Genomic DNA, 15,824 nt, shown 5'->3' on the forward strand with positions numbered 1-15,824 from the left:
GCAATAGTTACGCGCATTAAAGATACGCGAAAATGAATGTTTGGACTGACATGTCCCTGTCTCTTATACACATCTAGATGTGTATAAGAGACAGGGTGTGGAGTTAGGCACCTCAACACTCCGCATGGTATACCGGGTCACTCCGCATAGTACATGGTTGGCAACATCGTTAACCGTGGTGTCAATCGTGCGATTGGATCTGTAAGAAATCAAACTTCTCTATAACAGACATCAAGATGATAAATGTCTTGTTTTTAATATAAGAGGAAACTGTAGTTTTGGTAATAGGGTACACGACATGGTCAAATTTGAACATTTTAGTCGCTCTCTACTTTACCGCTAAAGTACCGACTTATTGTAAATGTTGTAACTTATTGGCAAATTGAAGCTCATTATTTGTCGACTACTGCCAGCCAAGCTTGATTCTAAAATGATTTGTTGTGCTATACGAGTACACATCAGTTGGTACTAGCACACCATCACCACGAACATGTTGTGTGGTGCTGTGGGTATTGAGTACACGTTAGCTGGCATCTTGCACACCATCGTATCACTCATATTTATTAATCAGTATTGAGCAGTGAAAAAATCAGTGAATGTCCACCTCATTTCGGAGGTTTGACGGTGGAAGTGTTGGTAAGAGGTCATGGGGCTGAGTTGGAAGAGGTCATGGGGCTGAGTTGGAAAGAGGTAATAAGTGTGGGGTTAGGAAACCAACCAGCCAGATGCGGAAAACACCGCGTAGTATTCAGGGTAGTACTCCTGAGTTTCATACTTGACGAAGATGGTTGGTTTGGCAACGTCATCAACTGTTGTGTCAACAAGCCGATTGAAGCTGTAAAATAGAACATGATGAAATGGACATGCCTTGAATCCTCATTCATTTCCTCATTCATTCAGATGGCATTTTAGTCACGATGGCATGGTAGTTTTGCCACTTTTTCAAACTGAAAAAAATAAAATGCTGGTTTTACGAAGCCCAATACTAGTTTCTGAAGTAATTAACGTTGCTATGAGTACACATCACTTGAATATATCTTGCATCCTATCAAATTACACGTAATTTCCAATCACAATCTTGCGGCAGCGCAAAAAAGCTAGGTGTTTTAACAATTTTTCGTCATTTGCCGCTATGCAAGCGTACCCGTCTTTCGGTGGTTTGAGGGTAGAATCTTCGCCGCGGGCCGTGAGACCAACAAGGACTCTGCAGACAAAGATGGCCTTTCCGTAGTCGCGAGACATTTTTGCGCTGCATTGAGAGATGTAGAAAATAAAGCACGATAAATGACGCACAACCGGCTTATAGTTCTCCTTTATGTTCTATTGTAGGATCATTTAAGGAGTGTTTAGTTAAATTTCTAAAAGAACAAGAATTGTTAGTTCCAGACATGTTAATTCATCCATTAGTTCGTCAGCCAATGTCTAGCCTCAGCATGCAATTCATATACACTCAGCCTAGGAGCTGGAAGTCGAAAACTACGCTGGAACACGTATTCCAGAGCATTGACATGACAGACTGGTTGAAGATAGTAGCACCGTAGGCCTTCAACCGATACTTGAGCACGCTCGTTCATAAGTAGGCAGTTCTGCATCCAGTCTCACCTACTCTTGCCAAGCATCTTCTGGCCTAACCGACCGATTCACGCTGTCCCGACTCTCAAACTTCTTGCAGCCAATGACTGGTTCTACCAGCTCACTTACCCAGCCTCTCTAACTTCCTGCAGCTAATGAGGTTGTGTTATGTCCGTTGATATTTGTTTAGGTGAAGAGATGTTGCAGCGCATGAAGGTTAGCCAAAAGAGACTAGGCTGAAAAAAGTTATATCAGATGCTGTACGACCAAGCTTAACATGAGTATGCTTCAAGCGGTGAGACTGAACATGCGACTCTATATGGACAAACGACTCTATGGACAGGTGCTTTAAGCACCTCACTGATTGTAGGCAGGAGATATTAGCATTTGCCATAGACTGCGGTTGCAGTTAACACAAAATATCTCCAAGCTCTACTACAATTGAACGATCAATCCGTAAGAGATTCCGACATAATGAATGATATACAGCAGAGATCACGATTGAAAAATTGCGTATAGAAATGGTTCAGATATTTACAAATACGTCAATGAGGCTACGTGCCTCGAATCAACGTACCTGTTTGAGAAATAGGCTCCTCTTCCATATTTATGTCCTGTGCAGGATCCATGAAGTCTCCAGTCGAGGTTGTCTTCAAGGATGGCTTTGACGTTAGCAGGTTCGGTACCATGGAAGAGGTATTCCTCCTTATACATAACACTTGGATATTGATTTTGTAGTTGAATCTTCCTGTTTTTAAACGCTGTTTCTAGGTACGGGTTGTTGATTTTAACTATGCTGATGGGGTTACAGTTAGGTAAGGTGGTCTTAAGCAGCTTTAGAACTTTGGTATATTCAGCATGGTTTGCTGGTAGGGACATCGTAGAACACTTTTGTCCTGAGGAAATTTGAGCATTCGAAGGACTAGATCCAGTCAGGGATACCGTTTGATTAAGGCGACGTACCTCTCGTACTTTGCCTGTCGAGGTGTTGGTTTGGGTCATAGTAATGAAGTTCAAAACGTACGACTGGTTTCCGGCAGAAAATTTGAATTTGGTTTTTGGGTCCGACTGGAATTTTCTTTCAATGGCACTTGTATTTTCTGTATTACCTTTGATGTCAAACTTAACCCACGACCCGTCGTCCTCTTTGAAGTACCATTCGTGCGTCGCGAGCATGGGCACCGCAGCACTCCCGTTAGATGACAGAATTAAGAATGTGCAAAATAACAGACATAACACTATAAGAAACGTGCAAAATAACCAATATAATAGCATGAAAAACGTGCTTAATAACCAATACAACAGCTGAAAGAACGCAGTGAATAACGGACCCAACAGATTCATAATCCAGAGAAACAACAGTGATAGAGCATAAGTAGATACTAAAATAAAGAAAACCAGCAAAAACTGCAAACCATACTCCGAAAAAGACGACATGATTACACGAAACCACCGAAACAACAGCACTTAAATAACTGAAAGATAAGTGTTTCGACAAGGACAAATAGCAAATTTTCAAAAACCATAAGACTGCCAAATGGCTAACTTCATTTGTCGACAGCTCAACACAGAATGAACGATCTTGCTTAGCAATTCAGGAAAAGAACGCTCGTTGAGACAGATTTAGTTTGGTGGGCAAGAAGAAACGACGGTTTTGTTTTTGTAGTTTCTACTTGCTGTCGTTGGTGACGTAAGCTGGAAATAAAATTTAATATTGGTTAATAGGTCGAGAAAGACATACACGAAACTTGCACTTGGCAACGGCTGGACTCCCATTGTTTAGGCTTAATTAATAACGTTGTAGATGAGCGTTGTTAATTGACTACTCTATGACAAGAATTGTTTATGTCAGCATGGTCAATTTCGCAGTATTTCATTAATTACTTACACAAGGTGGTTGTGGCAGGCAGGGAGAGACGTCAACTTCGATGATAACTACGTTTACCTCTTTCAGCTTCAGGGAGAGTTAGGCCAGATATACCAATTATTGACAGTTCCTTGCTTATTCTTGCAGTTGCCAACGCTGAGTTGGGCTTTGATTCTGATCATTGTGCCAATGCTGGGCTAGGGTTTGATTTCCATTGTAGTGCCGACGCTGGTTTGGGCTTGGATTACGATTGTAGTGCCAACGGCTGCGGTTGGGTTTGAAATGCGATTACGATACCTGGAATCGAGAGATAAGAGATTAAGTTTGGAGGATAATAGATTAAAATTACCCAATATGTTTCAAATCAAACGAGACGCTATGAAACATAAGTCAGCACTCAGCAATAATGCCGGGTAGACGAGGCGGTAGGCGGAAGGCGGAGAACAAAGTTGTCCCCCGCAAAACTTTTCTCTATGGATTGAGTCGAAGAAAACGTGACAGCATCTTGCTATGTCGCTCTTCTCCATGTCGTATAAAATAAGGAACAAACACGAAAGTGAGGCAAATGGCCTAAAGATATCAAATCAGAACACCTTAGATTAAGCAACAAATAATTCCAATTCAAACTAATTACCCCTAGACGAAGTCATCCTAAAATAGGAATTATCTATGATATAGCAGCATATGAGCATGTGTTCATAACAATGGCCGCCAACGATGTCTTGGCATAAACATAAACAGCAGCAGCAACAACAGCAACAATAGTAACATAAGTAGCAGCAGCAACAACAACAGCAGCAACAACATCAATAACCACAGTAACAGCGACAGTAACAACAGCAGCAACAACAGCAACTGCAACAACAATAGTAACAGCAGCATCAGCAGTAACAGCCTCAGCATTAACAGCAGCAACGACAACAGCTGTCAATGTTAACAGCATCACCCATCCCACTCCTCCCTCCCCCTCCCTACCCAAGTCGAGGGCTAGTCTCCCAGGCTGAACAAAACAGTTCAGCAACAACAAAATATATAAGAGCAATAACAGGTGAATAGCTGCGAGTAAGATGATAAAGGCATGTCTCAGCTGTTTGCCGTCACGTGGCGGCCGGCGGCAGCAGCACAAAACCTGATGCAATCCTGCGACAAGCTAAGCAAGATAGACGCCGCCATGCTGCGAGGGCAAGATAAGAACCGCCTCCTTCCTGGAGAGTGGGTCAACCTTATATAGTTCAACAATAGACTAGGCAACCGCCAGAAACCTTTGTGTGGGCTTTCTAGGGCAATGTCGTATTTTTCTGTTATTTAATCCGAACTTATTCCTAGCAGACAGAAATACGTAAACGATTTTTGAAAGACAAGACGAAAATAGTCGGAACTTGATGGGTTAAATCTGACGAGCAACGTCACATTCGTAACTGTTCTGTCTTAATAATATAATTGAAAAACACAACATAAGTCAGCATTACTGATGTAAAACAATTAATATGCTGAAGTTAGCCACATGTAAGTGGAGACAGTATAGATTTATTAAAAAACTTACACTTACTGGAATGAAATTGGAGCAAGGGTAGAAATAAAAAAAAATCAAGTGCAATTTTTATTTAAATTCGCTTTATATGTCAACTGGGATTTAAATTTTTGGTGGTCATATTAAAAATAATTTTGCGGTGGTATGTGTCATTTCAAAGTAAAGTCCATGTTCGTCTTGGAGCGCAAAGGCATCCTACATTCAAAGCCCTGTAAACGTTAACTAATTATACATAAAAATTATTAGGCTAAAGGGGCTAAAGGTTTGAAATAGAAATTGTTGATTTATAAATTCTTGTATAATAATGTAAATTATCAAAAATATTACTTGCATCTATCAAAAATATTAATTGCTAATATCTAAATGAAAAGATTTACTGGACAGCAGCCGAACCTGGCAAACGAGCGTCCGAAATGATAGCGGATATCTCATGCATCACTCAAGAAAATGGTTGGTCAGATTGTCCCAGTATTGACACACTTGCTGCGCGTAGCTCTGATACGTCCTTTTCCCGGACCAATTTGGGTCAAGACGACCCACATAAGGGCAGAAGTGAATCGCTAGTTGAAAAAAAGCCTCACTAATTTATTTAGTCACTTCCATTCATACGTGGATTATCCAAGATCGATAAGTGGATTCAAATTCAATGGATTCAAAAATGTTAATGTTCCGAAAAATGTAATTCTATGTATTCACTGAGTAGGTTAATATAGGGCGGAGGAACCACTGCGGGTCACGGGCCCATAGCGGGTTTCTCGCTAAGTATGGCAGATATTGGTCCGTGTTCTCTACCGCCAGTCGACAGTTTCACTGGGATGATGTTTTCGATTACTCTATATGAAGCTTTTAAAAGTACTGTGAATAACATTTTGAAAGTAATATTTACAGGGATAATTTGAGTTCAAGTTTAGACTATTAGCTTTCTATATAAAGTGATTACACGATATAAATTGAAATGATGCCTAGTGGGGCAACGGGCCCATGCGCGTCACGGAGCAAAGCGCCCATGGTGAAAACTTGTGTTATACGTCATTAGATTTGTCTCAATATGCTTTTCAAAATTATGATTAGCTATGATCCTTACAACATTATGCGCAACTATAAAAGGAAGACCAATATAGCCAACTATTCTCAAACTGAACTCTAGAATGTCTTTGAGGAAATTAGGAATGACAAGTTACTAAGTGTTAAAATTGCCAAGTGAACGTTGCGTCGGCACAAAAAGATATTGGTCCGTGTTCTCTACCGCCAGTCGACAGTTTCACTGGGATGAAGTGTACGGATTTACGTTTTGCTAAGTGTTTGCGTTATTAAGTTATTTGTGAATAACTGTTTTAGCCCAGATATAAGTTTTTTCTGCTGAATAAAACTGTTTTTGATTACTGTATATATGAAGCTTTTGAAAGTACTGTGAATTAAATTTGTAAAGTATTATATATAGGGATAATTTTTAGTTTAAGTTTAGACTATTACCTTTCGAAATAAAATGTTGACACGACATAAATTGAAATGATACCTAGAGGGGCAACGGGCCCATACGTGTCACGGGGCAAAGTGCCCATGGTGGGATTCAATACCCTCTGTGAAGTCTTGTGTTAAACATCATTAGATTTGTCTCAATGCGCTCTACAAAACTATGATTAGCTATGATCTTTACAACATTATGCGCAACTATATAAGGAAGACCAATTTAGCCAATTATTCTCAAACTGAACTTTAGAATGTCTTTGAGGAAATTAGGAATGACAAATTACCAAGAATTAAAATTGCCAAGTAAACGTTGTGCCGGCACAAAGATGGCAAGATGAAGCAACCTGGAGTTCTTTGTTTAGGAAGATACAATAACTACATCCTTGAAAGATGCAATAGCTACGCGCATTAAAGATATGCGAAAATTAATGTTTGGACTGACATCTACAGATGTGAGAATTGCAATCAGTGTTGCTGGGCGAAAATATAAAAATCGCCTATTTACAAAGCGAAAATAAGGCAAGCAAGGATTGGCTGAATAATTTTATGGAGCAGCACAATATGAATATTCGCATTCCTTGACCAACAAGTTTGGCACTAGTTGCTGACTCTTGCCAAACGTTGATTTCAGCCAACACCAATGAGCCAAAAGTTGATGAGTTTTTATGGTGTTGGCTGAAATCACGATTAAGTACGAATTCCCTGCGCATAATATCTGGATTATGGACGAAACTAAAACGACATTTTTTCTGATCAAATAAATATAATTTTTCTAGTCAAGGATAATTTTTTTTCATGTCAAGGATGAATTTTTTATGGCAAGGATATAATTTTTAAGTCAATGATATATATTTTTATGTCAAGGAAATATTTTTTCACGTCAGTGATAGATTTTAAGCCAAGAATATAATTTTTCAAGTTGAGGATATGAACTTTCAAGTTGTTAATAAATGAATGAATGTAATAATTTTTATTGCATTTTTTATTTTAAACTGTAAATTGTTGTTTTATCATATTTAAAACAAAAAGTTTGCAATTTGGGCAAAGGGACCAGGGGTGGGCGCCTTGCCCCAAGCCCATGGGCCCATTGCCCAAGGGGTGGGGCAATGGGCCCATTTTGACACTTTTTACAAAATAGTCTTTCATTAAAAATTGAGTAACACTATACTATAGGCTTCTAATTCACATCATACATTCCTCATTATTTGTAACTTTAAACAAAAAGAACCACCTCGTATCAATTATAACTTCATCAAAAATTTAGTTTAAAAAAAGGGGTGGGCACTGGGCCCACTGGCCCATGTTGCCCTAAACAGCACAACACAAGTCTTACTGTAGTCCCTTTTGAGTAAAATACATCACACAACCTTGAGCGATAGAGTCCTTATTTATAAAAAATTCATTAATTACAACTCAAGAAAGCATTTTTCTAAGTTTACAGCAGGAAACTATGAAGAAGAACAAACATTACAAAATGTCTTCACTTCCGCTAATAAACTAAAAAATATATGGAACGAGTAAATCCATTTTTAAAACAGCCTTAACTTATCATACGTGATATTGTGAGTAGTTATTAATTTAGGCATGTAAAAAAACGAGGTCACTAGTCTCTTCCTCAGGTAAGTCATGGGGAAAACTGTGATCCCAAAAATAATTGGATCTGGCAAAAAAAGAGAATGTGGTGTCATGTGGAGCACCACTCCATGTGGTACTCTTGTGTGGGGTTAGGCACCTCAACACTCCGCGTAGTACTCAGGGTAGAACTCCTGAGAATCATACTTGACGAACACGGTTGGGTTGGCGGTATTGTCAACCGTGGTGTCGATGGGGCGGTTTGATCTGCAAAAATCAAGATTCATTATAACCGGTATAAAAAATCTAATTGATCGTGGCGTTGTCACGTGCATCCACGCAGGCATATTCCACTAAGAAAATTTCACGAATTTGTCACAGCAAAGGAGGGCTCTACAATACAATACAGTGGATTTGACATGAGCACCAGCCACCTACTTTTCTTATGAATACATTAATTATGCATATGGCAAAATGTCATCACAGCAGACTTGAAATCTTATAGAATATGAGAGCTCTTAAATAAGCACTACAAGCGTCAAGCCGCTACTTCTCTCCCCGCTACGTAGGACTAAGGAGGAAGCTATACCTTCTGTATTTGACTTGGCGGCAAACCCGAGAGGAGACTGTAAGGTCAGGTATGCCTATTTGATGAGCTTTTTGCCTTGCACTGAACATATATCAATTATATGCAATATGTCATCACCACAAACTTGACGAGCAACAGCATCTGAGAGCATCTAAATAAACACTAGAAGGGGTAACCGGCTTTCATCTTCCCCGCTACGTAGGAGGGACGTACCCGTCTTTTGGAGGCTTGACGGTCTGGGCGTTGCCGGGGGCGGTGAGACCCACCAGGACCTTGCAAATAAAAATGGCATTCCCGTAGCCGCGAGACATTTGTGCGCTGTTGAGAAGAAGAAAAGTGATTCAATGATAAGCTCTCAGTTCACAAAGTGCATAACAAATCACTAAGGATTAACTGTAAAATAGGGAAAAATCATAAACATAGTCGCTTTGGAATCCTGCGCGAAGTCCGGGCATTAAAATCATGTCACGGAAACTAATCACTGACCTGAGGAAACGAGGTGGTAACAATATGAAGTGATATCTAATTTCGGGATGATTCATACTTTTATTAAGACACAGATTGACAACCCGCGAGCCCTCAGACAGGCTCGGCTATTTCCCTATATGGTATTCTATCATTGAGTTGGTTCAATATAACTCTACTCGTAAATGAGACATCAATCTAAATTTTTCATGCATATCCTGCTATTTATGTTCAAGGTCTGCTTATTAACAAAAATGAATAAACTTTATATAACATCAGTTATGATTGAGGAAAATGTTGTACATCGATCTTCATTATACCTGCGATTCACATAAATTTGTGAGACGTAAGGAAGTACAACTATTTATTCTCTTGATCGGTATGAAAGACATATTTGAATCGACCTCAGTTTTGTAGATACTTGTCACCAAAATCTAGTTATATACAAGAATATTCTCATGCGGAGTGGAAATCCCGTATACTAACTACTCAAATACAGGCGTTGTGGAAGGTATGAGATGAAATAGACGTCGTAAATTACTGAGCTGTCTGTCCACGACAGATGGCACGGTGAAGGGCAACTCAATGAGGGGCGAGGAATAATACGTTGCCATGTCGGCCGAGGCCAATTAGTTCAAGCCGACCGCTGGCCATTCCTCGGCCACATAATAGATGCCCGTTGCCGCAAAAAATGGGCTGGCTCGGATATCATATTACGAGGACTATAAACTCGAGGGTAGCAACTCGCGGAGCTAAGGACAGAGCGTGGATTTCCAATCGTGTTCGCGAATACCCACGCTCTCAGACTTCGCCCCATTTTGACTACCAGCCTTAATGTAGCGAAATATGGCTACCTCGTGTAATACGTACTTGTTAGAGAAATACGCTCCTCTTCCTACTGCTTGTCCTCTATTGGATCCATGAAGTCTCCAGTCGATGTTCTCTTCCAGGATTGCTTTAACGTTAGCAGAATTCGTTCCATGGAAGAGGCACTCTTCCCTGTACGGAACACTTGGATATTGACTCTGAAGTTGGGCCTTCTTGATATCAAACGCAGCTTTGAGGTACGGGTTGTTCACTTTGAAGATGTTGCGGGGTTGACAATTTGTCGACCTCAGCAGTGCTAGAACTTTGGCGTACTCAGCATGGTTCGCTCCAAGGGGTGTCGTGTAACTCGTTTGTCCAAAAGGGATTTCAGTGAACAGCTTAGTTGATGCTGACGTAGATGAACCAACCACCCCACCTGTCGCGGATACGAGCTGCTTACACCTACGTACTTCTCGTACTTTGCCAGTCGAGGTGTTGGTTTGAGTCATGTTGGTGAAATTTAGATCGTACGACTGGTTTCCGACAGTGAATTTGAAGTTGGTTAATGGGTTAGACAGATAATGTCTTTCCATAGTACCTATGATGTTGGAATTACCTTTGGAGCCAAACTTGACCCACGACCCGTCGTCTTCCTTGAAGTACCATTCGTATGCCACTTGCATAGACACCGCAACACTCCCGTTGGTACTGCCAGAATTTTTGGCCACACGCNTGAAGTGAATGTGTGATGAATATGAAGTGAATGTGTGATGAATATGAAGTGAATGTGTGATGAATATGAAGTGAATGTGTGATGAATATGAAGTGAATGTGTGATGAATATGAAGTGAATGTGTGATGAATATGAAGTGAATGTGTGATGAATATGAAGTGAATGTGTGATGAATATGAAGTGAATGTGTGATGAATATGAAGTGAATGTGTGATGAATATGAAGTGAATGTGTGATGAATATGAAGTGAATGTGTGATGAATATGAAGTGAATGTGTGATGAATATGAAGTGAATGTGTGATGAATATGAAGTGAATGTGTGATGAATATGAAGTGAATGTGTGATGAATATGAAGTGAATGTGTGATGAATATGAAGTGAATGTGTGATGAATATGAAGTGAATGTGTGATGAATATGAAGTGAATGTGTGATGAATATGAAGTGAATGTGTGATGAATATGAAGTGAATGTGTGATGAATATGAAGTGAATGTGTGATGAATATGAAGTGAATGTGTGATGAATATGAAGTGAATGTGTGATGAATATGAAGTGAATGTGTGATGAATATGAAATGAATGTGTGATGAATATGAAGTGAATGTGTGATGAATATGAAATGAATGTGAGGTTAACATTTGGTGAATTCGAATTAAATGCCGATTAAATTTGCAGTGAATGAGTGTTGAATCGAGGTGACAGTGAGTTGAATGTTTGGTGAATGTTAGATGAATTTTTGATTAAGGAGCGGTGAATGTCTGAATTAAATATTTGATTAATGTGAGGTGATTGTGAGATGAATGCATGTTGATCATCAAGCTAGTGAACGTAAAGTGAATGTCACGTGAATGTTGGTATGAATGTCTTGTATGTTGGATGGTGTGAATGTGTGGTGAACGCTTGGTTTTGTGAGATGAATATGTCATGAATGTCAGGTGAAGTGAAAGTTAAGGGAATTTGTAGTGATTGGTGAATGCGAGATGAATGTATAATGAATTTTAATTGAATTTGTGATGCTAGAATTGAGTGGTAATTTCCCTTCAAATATCATGAGAAGTAATTCGTGAGATTATAGTCTCTCGTTTTTTTTATTCATGCTATACCGTAATTCCTACTTTTTTAGTAATGTTGTTAATAATATAGACCTCCCGTTTCGAAGTTGGAAAGAAATGTATATTTTTTTCAACTTTTGAACAAAAAAACAAAACTGCTAACGAGTTTAATCGAAAGATGTAATTTAAATTTGTATTCCAACCTTCTTTCCCTTTAAACGATGCCTTATGCTTCCCAAATCCCTACTAAAATTAAATGTCCAGGCAATGTGGAATTCTTATCAATTCTAGAAGTAGTGGTAAGTGGTTCATATAGTCAAGCTCGATCCAACCAGGAAACTTGATCAGTTCCCAAATATCAGCTATATATAGAAGGTGAATATAGTTTTATATTTTAGACGAAAAATTATATGTGCAATTGTTCACATCTTAACTTTCTTGTTTCCTACGTTGACGTCCAAGTAGTAGTACACAAGTTACTATAAGAAAAACATGATAAAGTGAAAAACAATAATAACAGTAGTTGAAAATGTATTCTTTTCGCGTGAGTTAGTAGTTTTAATTTTGTAGAAGAACATAATTCAAATTCTATGCTAAATGTGGGTTTAAAATCTCGTCTTTATGTATTAATATCAAACCATAATTACATTATACAGCTTTATATGAGTAACCCCTCAAATAATCCTCAAAGAAAAAAACAATTACATGAGTAGCTCAAGTAAAGCGACGAGTGGAATGGATCGTGCGTATAACACTGCAGCGTCGTAATTTCCTTAAACAAAACTTATACTAATAAGTCGTGAAAGCTTTCCACTGTAATTTAAAAATGATTTTTTTTTCTATCAGGTCTAAAACGTTTTTTTCTATCAGGTCTAAAACGTCCAATTTGTCAATGTTTATCACAAGTGATCACAATTCACGTCTTTTCATGACAACGACGTTGGTCGCTGAGAACACAAATCTCACACCAAATCGACACTTTTCCCAACTCGCCCGAGAGCTCAAACACAAAATCTAACTTAATGCTCAACCGAACCACTCATGGACTTATGACTAATTCAGTTGAGCGTAAAGTTAAGTTTTGCGTTTGATTCCGCACGCGAGTTCGGAGAAAAGCCGATTCTGCTAACTTCTCTCGTCGAAAGCTAAACACAGACTGAACGAACGACGCTATTCACGCTAATCGTGCTACCACAATAAGCTATCTTTTCGTGAGAAATAATTAAAGAACTCGACTCGTCCCTCTTAGACACTGTTACTGCACTTTTTCTGAACATCAAATATTTTGCATGCTTAGTAGTAAATTTATATTGATTATTTTAGCCTTTTTGCTAAACGCTTCGTAAACGCTTCGTCATTGGCTGACTCCTCGAACCACTACACGTGTCCAACAACATCTGGCAACTGTTACGTGTCGCGTTCGGAACGCGTTCGGTCGAAGCTCAGGTGCTGAGATTATTTTTATGATGAGTCATTAGTAATATAGATATAGCATATATTACCAGTTACTCATACCACTTCATTTTTAATATTTCTCTAAGTGTGATAAGGTCATCAGTTTTCAATGCATGGACTCTTATCTTGTAACTATTTGTGTACATCAGAATTTCATAATTACTTTCCGTAATCCAATCTTTATTGGCTTGAAAAACGAAATCTGTATTCATCTGTAATTTTTACTATCGCAGGGCATTGATAATATATACTTATATTCCAAATTTCAAGCAGATCCGTTCAGTTTTGGAGGACTTGTGAGTTGTTCGATTGAACTGAAATGATTGAAAAAATATAACTCAGTACTCAGTACTCACTGCAGTGAGTGACAGCGCGAATTTTCTCGTCGACGAAAACTTGAAGTCACGGACAGACGGACGGTCAGACATACGGACATGACGAGCACAGTAGGGCATTTTTTCAATAAAAGAGAAAATGCGTTAAAAAGGATTTATTTTGAATATATTTCTAGCAGTAAAGTGCAAAAATATATTAAAATATAAAGTGAATATATTTCTAGCAGCAGTTTCTCTTTCTTTGCCGCACAGCAAATAAGTTTGCCATTCAACTTTCGTTTGATCAACGCATTCACGGAGGTAAGTTGATACAATATGTTAACGTATGGCGATATATGTTAAATAATGGGTTTTTAACACTCAACCTTTTGTTACATTCTTGATGATATTAACCCTCGCATTGCAGGATAAAGAATGGGCGATAACCTCCTGGGCACATTCACTTGTCTGGCCAAATGCAACGCACCTTGATCCAATAAATAAAATATCGGTGTCAGCGTCATTAGGCCGTTAGATTTATAGCCGATTTGCAAGTTCGCAGAATATCCACAGGTTGTTGCTAGTCTCGAACACGCAACTCGACGATCCAATTGTTGTGCTTAACCGCCAGGCCTTGCAGATTCTGACCAAAACTGGCGCACAGAGCTGGGATCGAACCCGCACCTCTCTGCTCCAATCCTGTTACTCGGAACTGTAACCACTGGGCCACGCTGTCCAGCAGCTGGGCCGACTATCTTAGTTCAGATCTAATTATTCCTCGATGAAACGTTAGTAATTATTCTTCGAAGTATAAACCTCAAATAATACCTCTGTTATATCATCACCCACAGTGCATTGGTTACACTACGGGATTTGTCAGGTATGTACTCTTTTTCCCAGAAATGTTATTAACATAGCATTATTAAATCTCCCATCAGTACTATTTAAATAATGAGAAACGTTTTCCTTTTATTCATACTGCAGCTGCGGCAAGAAGCTTTACGCCGACTACATCCCGTGGGACGTGACCTCCCTCCCCCATCGTCATGTTAGGGTGGGGAGTGACGGAACAACCTCGTACCCCCTTTAATCAAAGGTAAAAAAACGCCCCCTCATACCAGAATGTATTTATAATTCCTGTTCACGCGAGGTCATGGGGAACGAGTGATCATACACTCGAAAAAACTAGTGAGTTATGTTGTCTAACTGCTGACACGCTTTCCACACGGAGCAATGTTACGCTTCTTTGCCTGGACTCACAACTGGAAGCAGTGCGTCGGTATTTAGACAGATCTCGCTCAATACTCTGAGTGTGCCAGCTCGGAGAGCTGAACTAGCAACGCGACGGTACACGCGGGATGGGAAACTCAAATAAAAACGGCGGCTGGTACCCATTATTAAATAATATTTACACACGGCCATTTTATGAGCGGTTGAGAATGTCGACCTTTGTTATGGTCAAACTGAGAATTACGCTCACGGTTCATCGTAAAGTTACGGTCATCGTGGTAATTATCGCTGACTTACGACAAGCGTAATTTTAAGAGTTACAATCGTGGAAAAATGATAGTAAGTTAGGTCCACCACAGCACTTGCGACCACCACAGCACTTGCGACCACCACAGCACTTGCGACCACCACAGCACTTGCGACCACCACAGCACTTGCGGCCACCACAGCACTTGCGAAAATTTTTTCAACAGAATATGACGTTGTTAAATAAATTCCTTTTTAAAATACAGCAAAATGTGTAAGAAATCATTCCATTTTTCCTTGTTAAAAATCGATTTTATGAAATACAATTCAACAAACAGAGAAAGACAAATATATATACCATATATATATCATACGATACATATACATGATATATATATACACTAGTCATAAGCTCTGTCATAATGGGCACAGCAATAACTTTTATTCTAAAAAGTATCGGTTCCAGGAGTGATGATAAGAATAGCATTAAAGGACGCAATGTAATGCTATTCCTACCTGAACTTGAGAACAGAGGGAGAGGAGAATGCCCAGGACGTAAGTATTATGTACAATAATTACACAACGGTTTGTACACAGACCACACAGCGGTGTGTACACACGTAATATGCATACAATAGGAGAGGCTGTACATGTATGGAACACAGGAGATATTTATACAGTCATCGTACACGGAAAAAAATCGGGACAGCCACACCGACATGCCACAGCCACACCTGACATGCCACATCCACACCTGACAGACATGCCACAGCCACACCTGACATGCCACAGGAACACCCTACATGCCACAGCCACACCTGACATGCCACAGCAACACCTGACATGCCACAGCCACACCTGACATGCCACAGCAACACCTGACATGCCACAGCCACACCTGACATGCCACAGCAACACAC

At 39.5% G+C, this 15,824-nt stretch overlaps 2 protein-coding genes across 4 annotated transcripts; both read right to left on the reverse strand.

Moving 5' to 3' along the window:
- Positions 1 to 102: 102 nt before the first annotated feature.
- On the reverse strand, positions 103 to 3,736 carry LOC108670057 (protein mono-ADP-ribosyltransferase PARP12-like). Of its 3 annotated transcripts, XM_047883620.1 has the most exons (6): positions 3,461 to 3,736; positions 2,150 to 3,267; positions 1,145 to 1,249; positions 719 to 835; positions 166 to 199; positions 103 to 124 (listed from the first exon to the last, which is right to left on the reverse strand). In XM_047883620.1, coding segments are annotated over exons 2-5 (1,083 nt in total). In that variant the 5' UTR covers positions 3,010 to 3,267; positions 3,461 to 3,736; the 3' UTR covers positions 103 to 124; positions 166 to 198. The 3 variants fall into 3 exon arrangements, with proteins under 3 accessions (XP_047739576.1, XP_018012997.1, XP_018012996.1); XM_018157508.2 differs by having other exon boundaries at positions 104 to 199; positions 3,518 to 3,736; XM_018157507.2 differs by having other exon boundaries at positions 104 to 199.
- Positions 3,737 to 7,682: 3,946 nt separating this feature from the next.
- Positions 7,683 to 10,598, reverse strand: LOC108670058 (protein mono-ADP-ribosyltransferase PARP11-like). Its single transcript, XM_018157509.2, has 3 exons — positions 9,937 to 10,598; positions 8,815 to 8,919; positions 7,683 to 8,279 (listed from the first exon to the last, which is right to left on the reverse strand). The coding sequence occupies exons 1-3, from the start codon at positions 10,554 to 10,556 to the stop codon at positions 8,174 to 8,176; spliced, it is 831 nt and encodes a 276-aa protein (XP_018012998.1). The 5' UTR covers positions 10,557 to 10,598; the 3' UTR covers positions 7,683 to 8,173.
- Positions 10,599 to 15,824: the final 5,226 nt, after the last annotated feature.

The sequence above is a fragment of the Hyalella azteca genome, unplaced genomic scaffold (assembly GCF_000764305.2).
Source record: "Hyalella azteca isolate HAZT.00-mixed unplaced genomic scaffold, Hazt_2.0.2 contig13345, whole genome shotgun sequence".
In the NCBI taxonomy this organism is placed as follows: Eukaryota; Metazoa; Arthropoda; class Malacostraca; order Amphipoda; family Hyalellidae; genus Hyalella; species Hyalella azteca.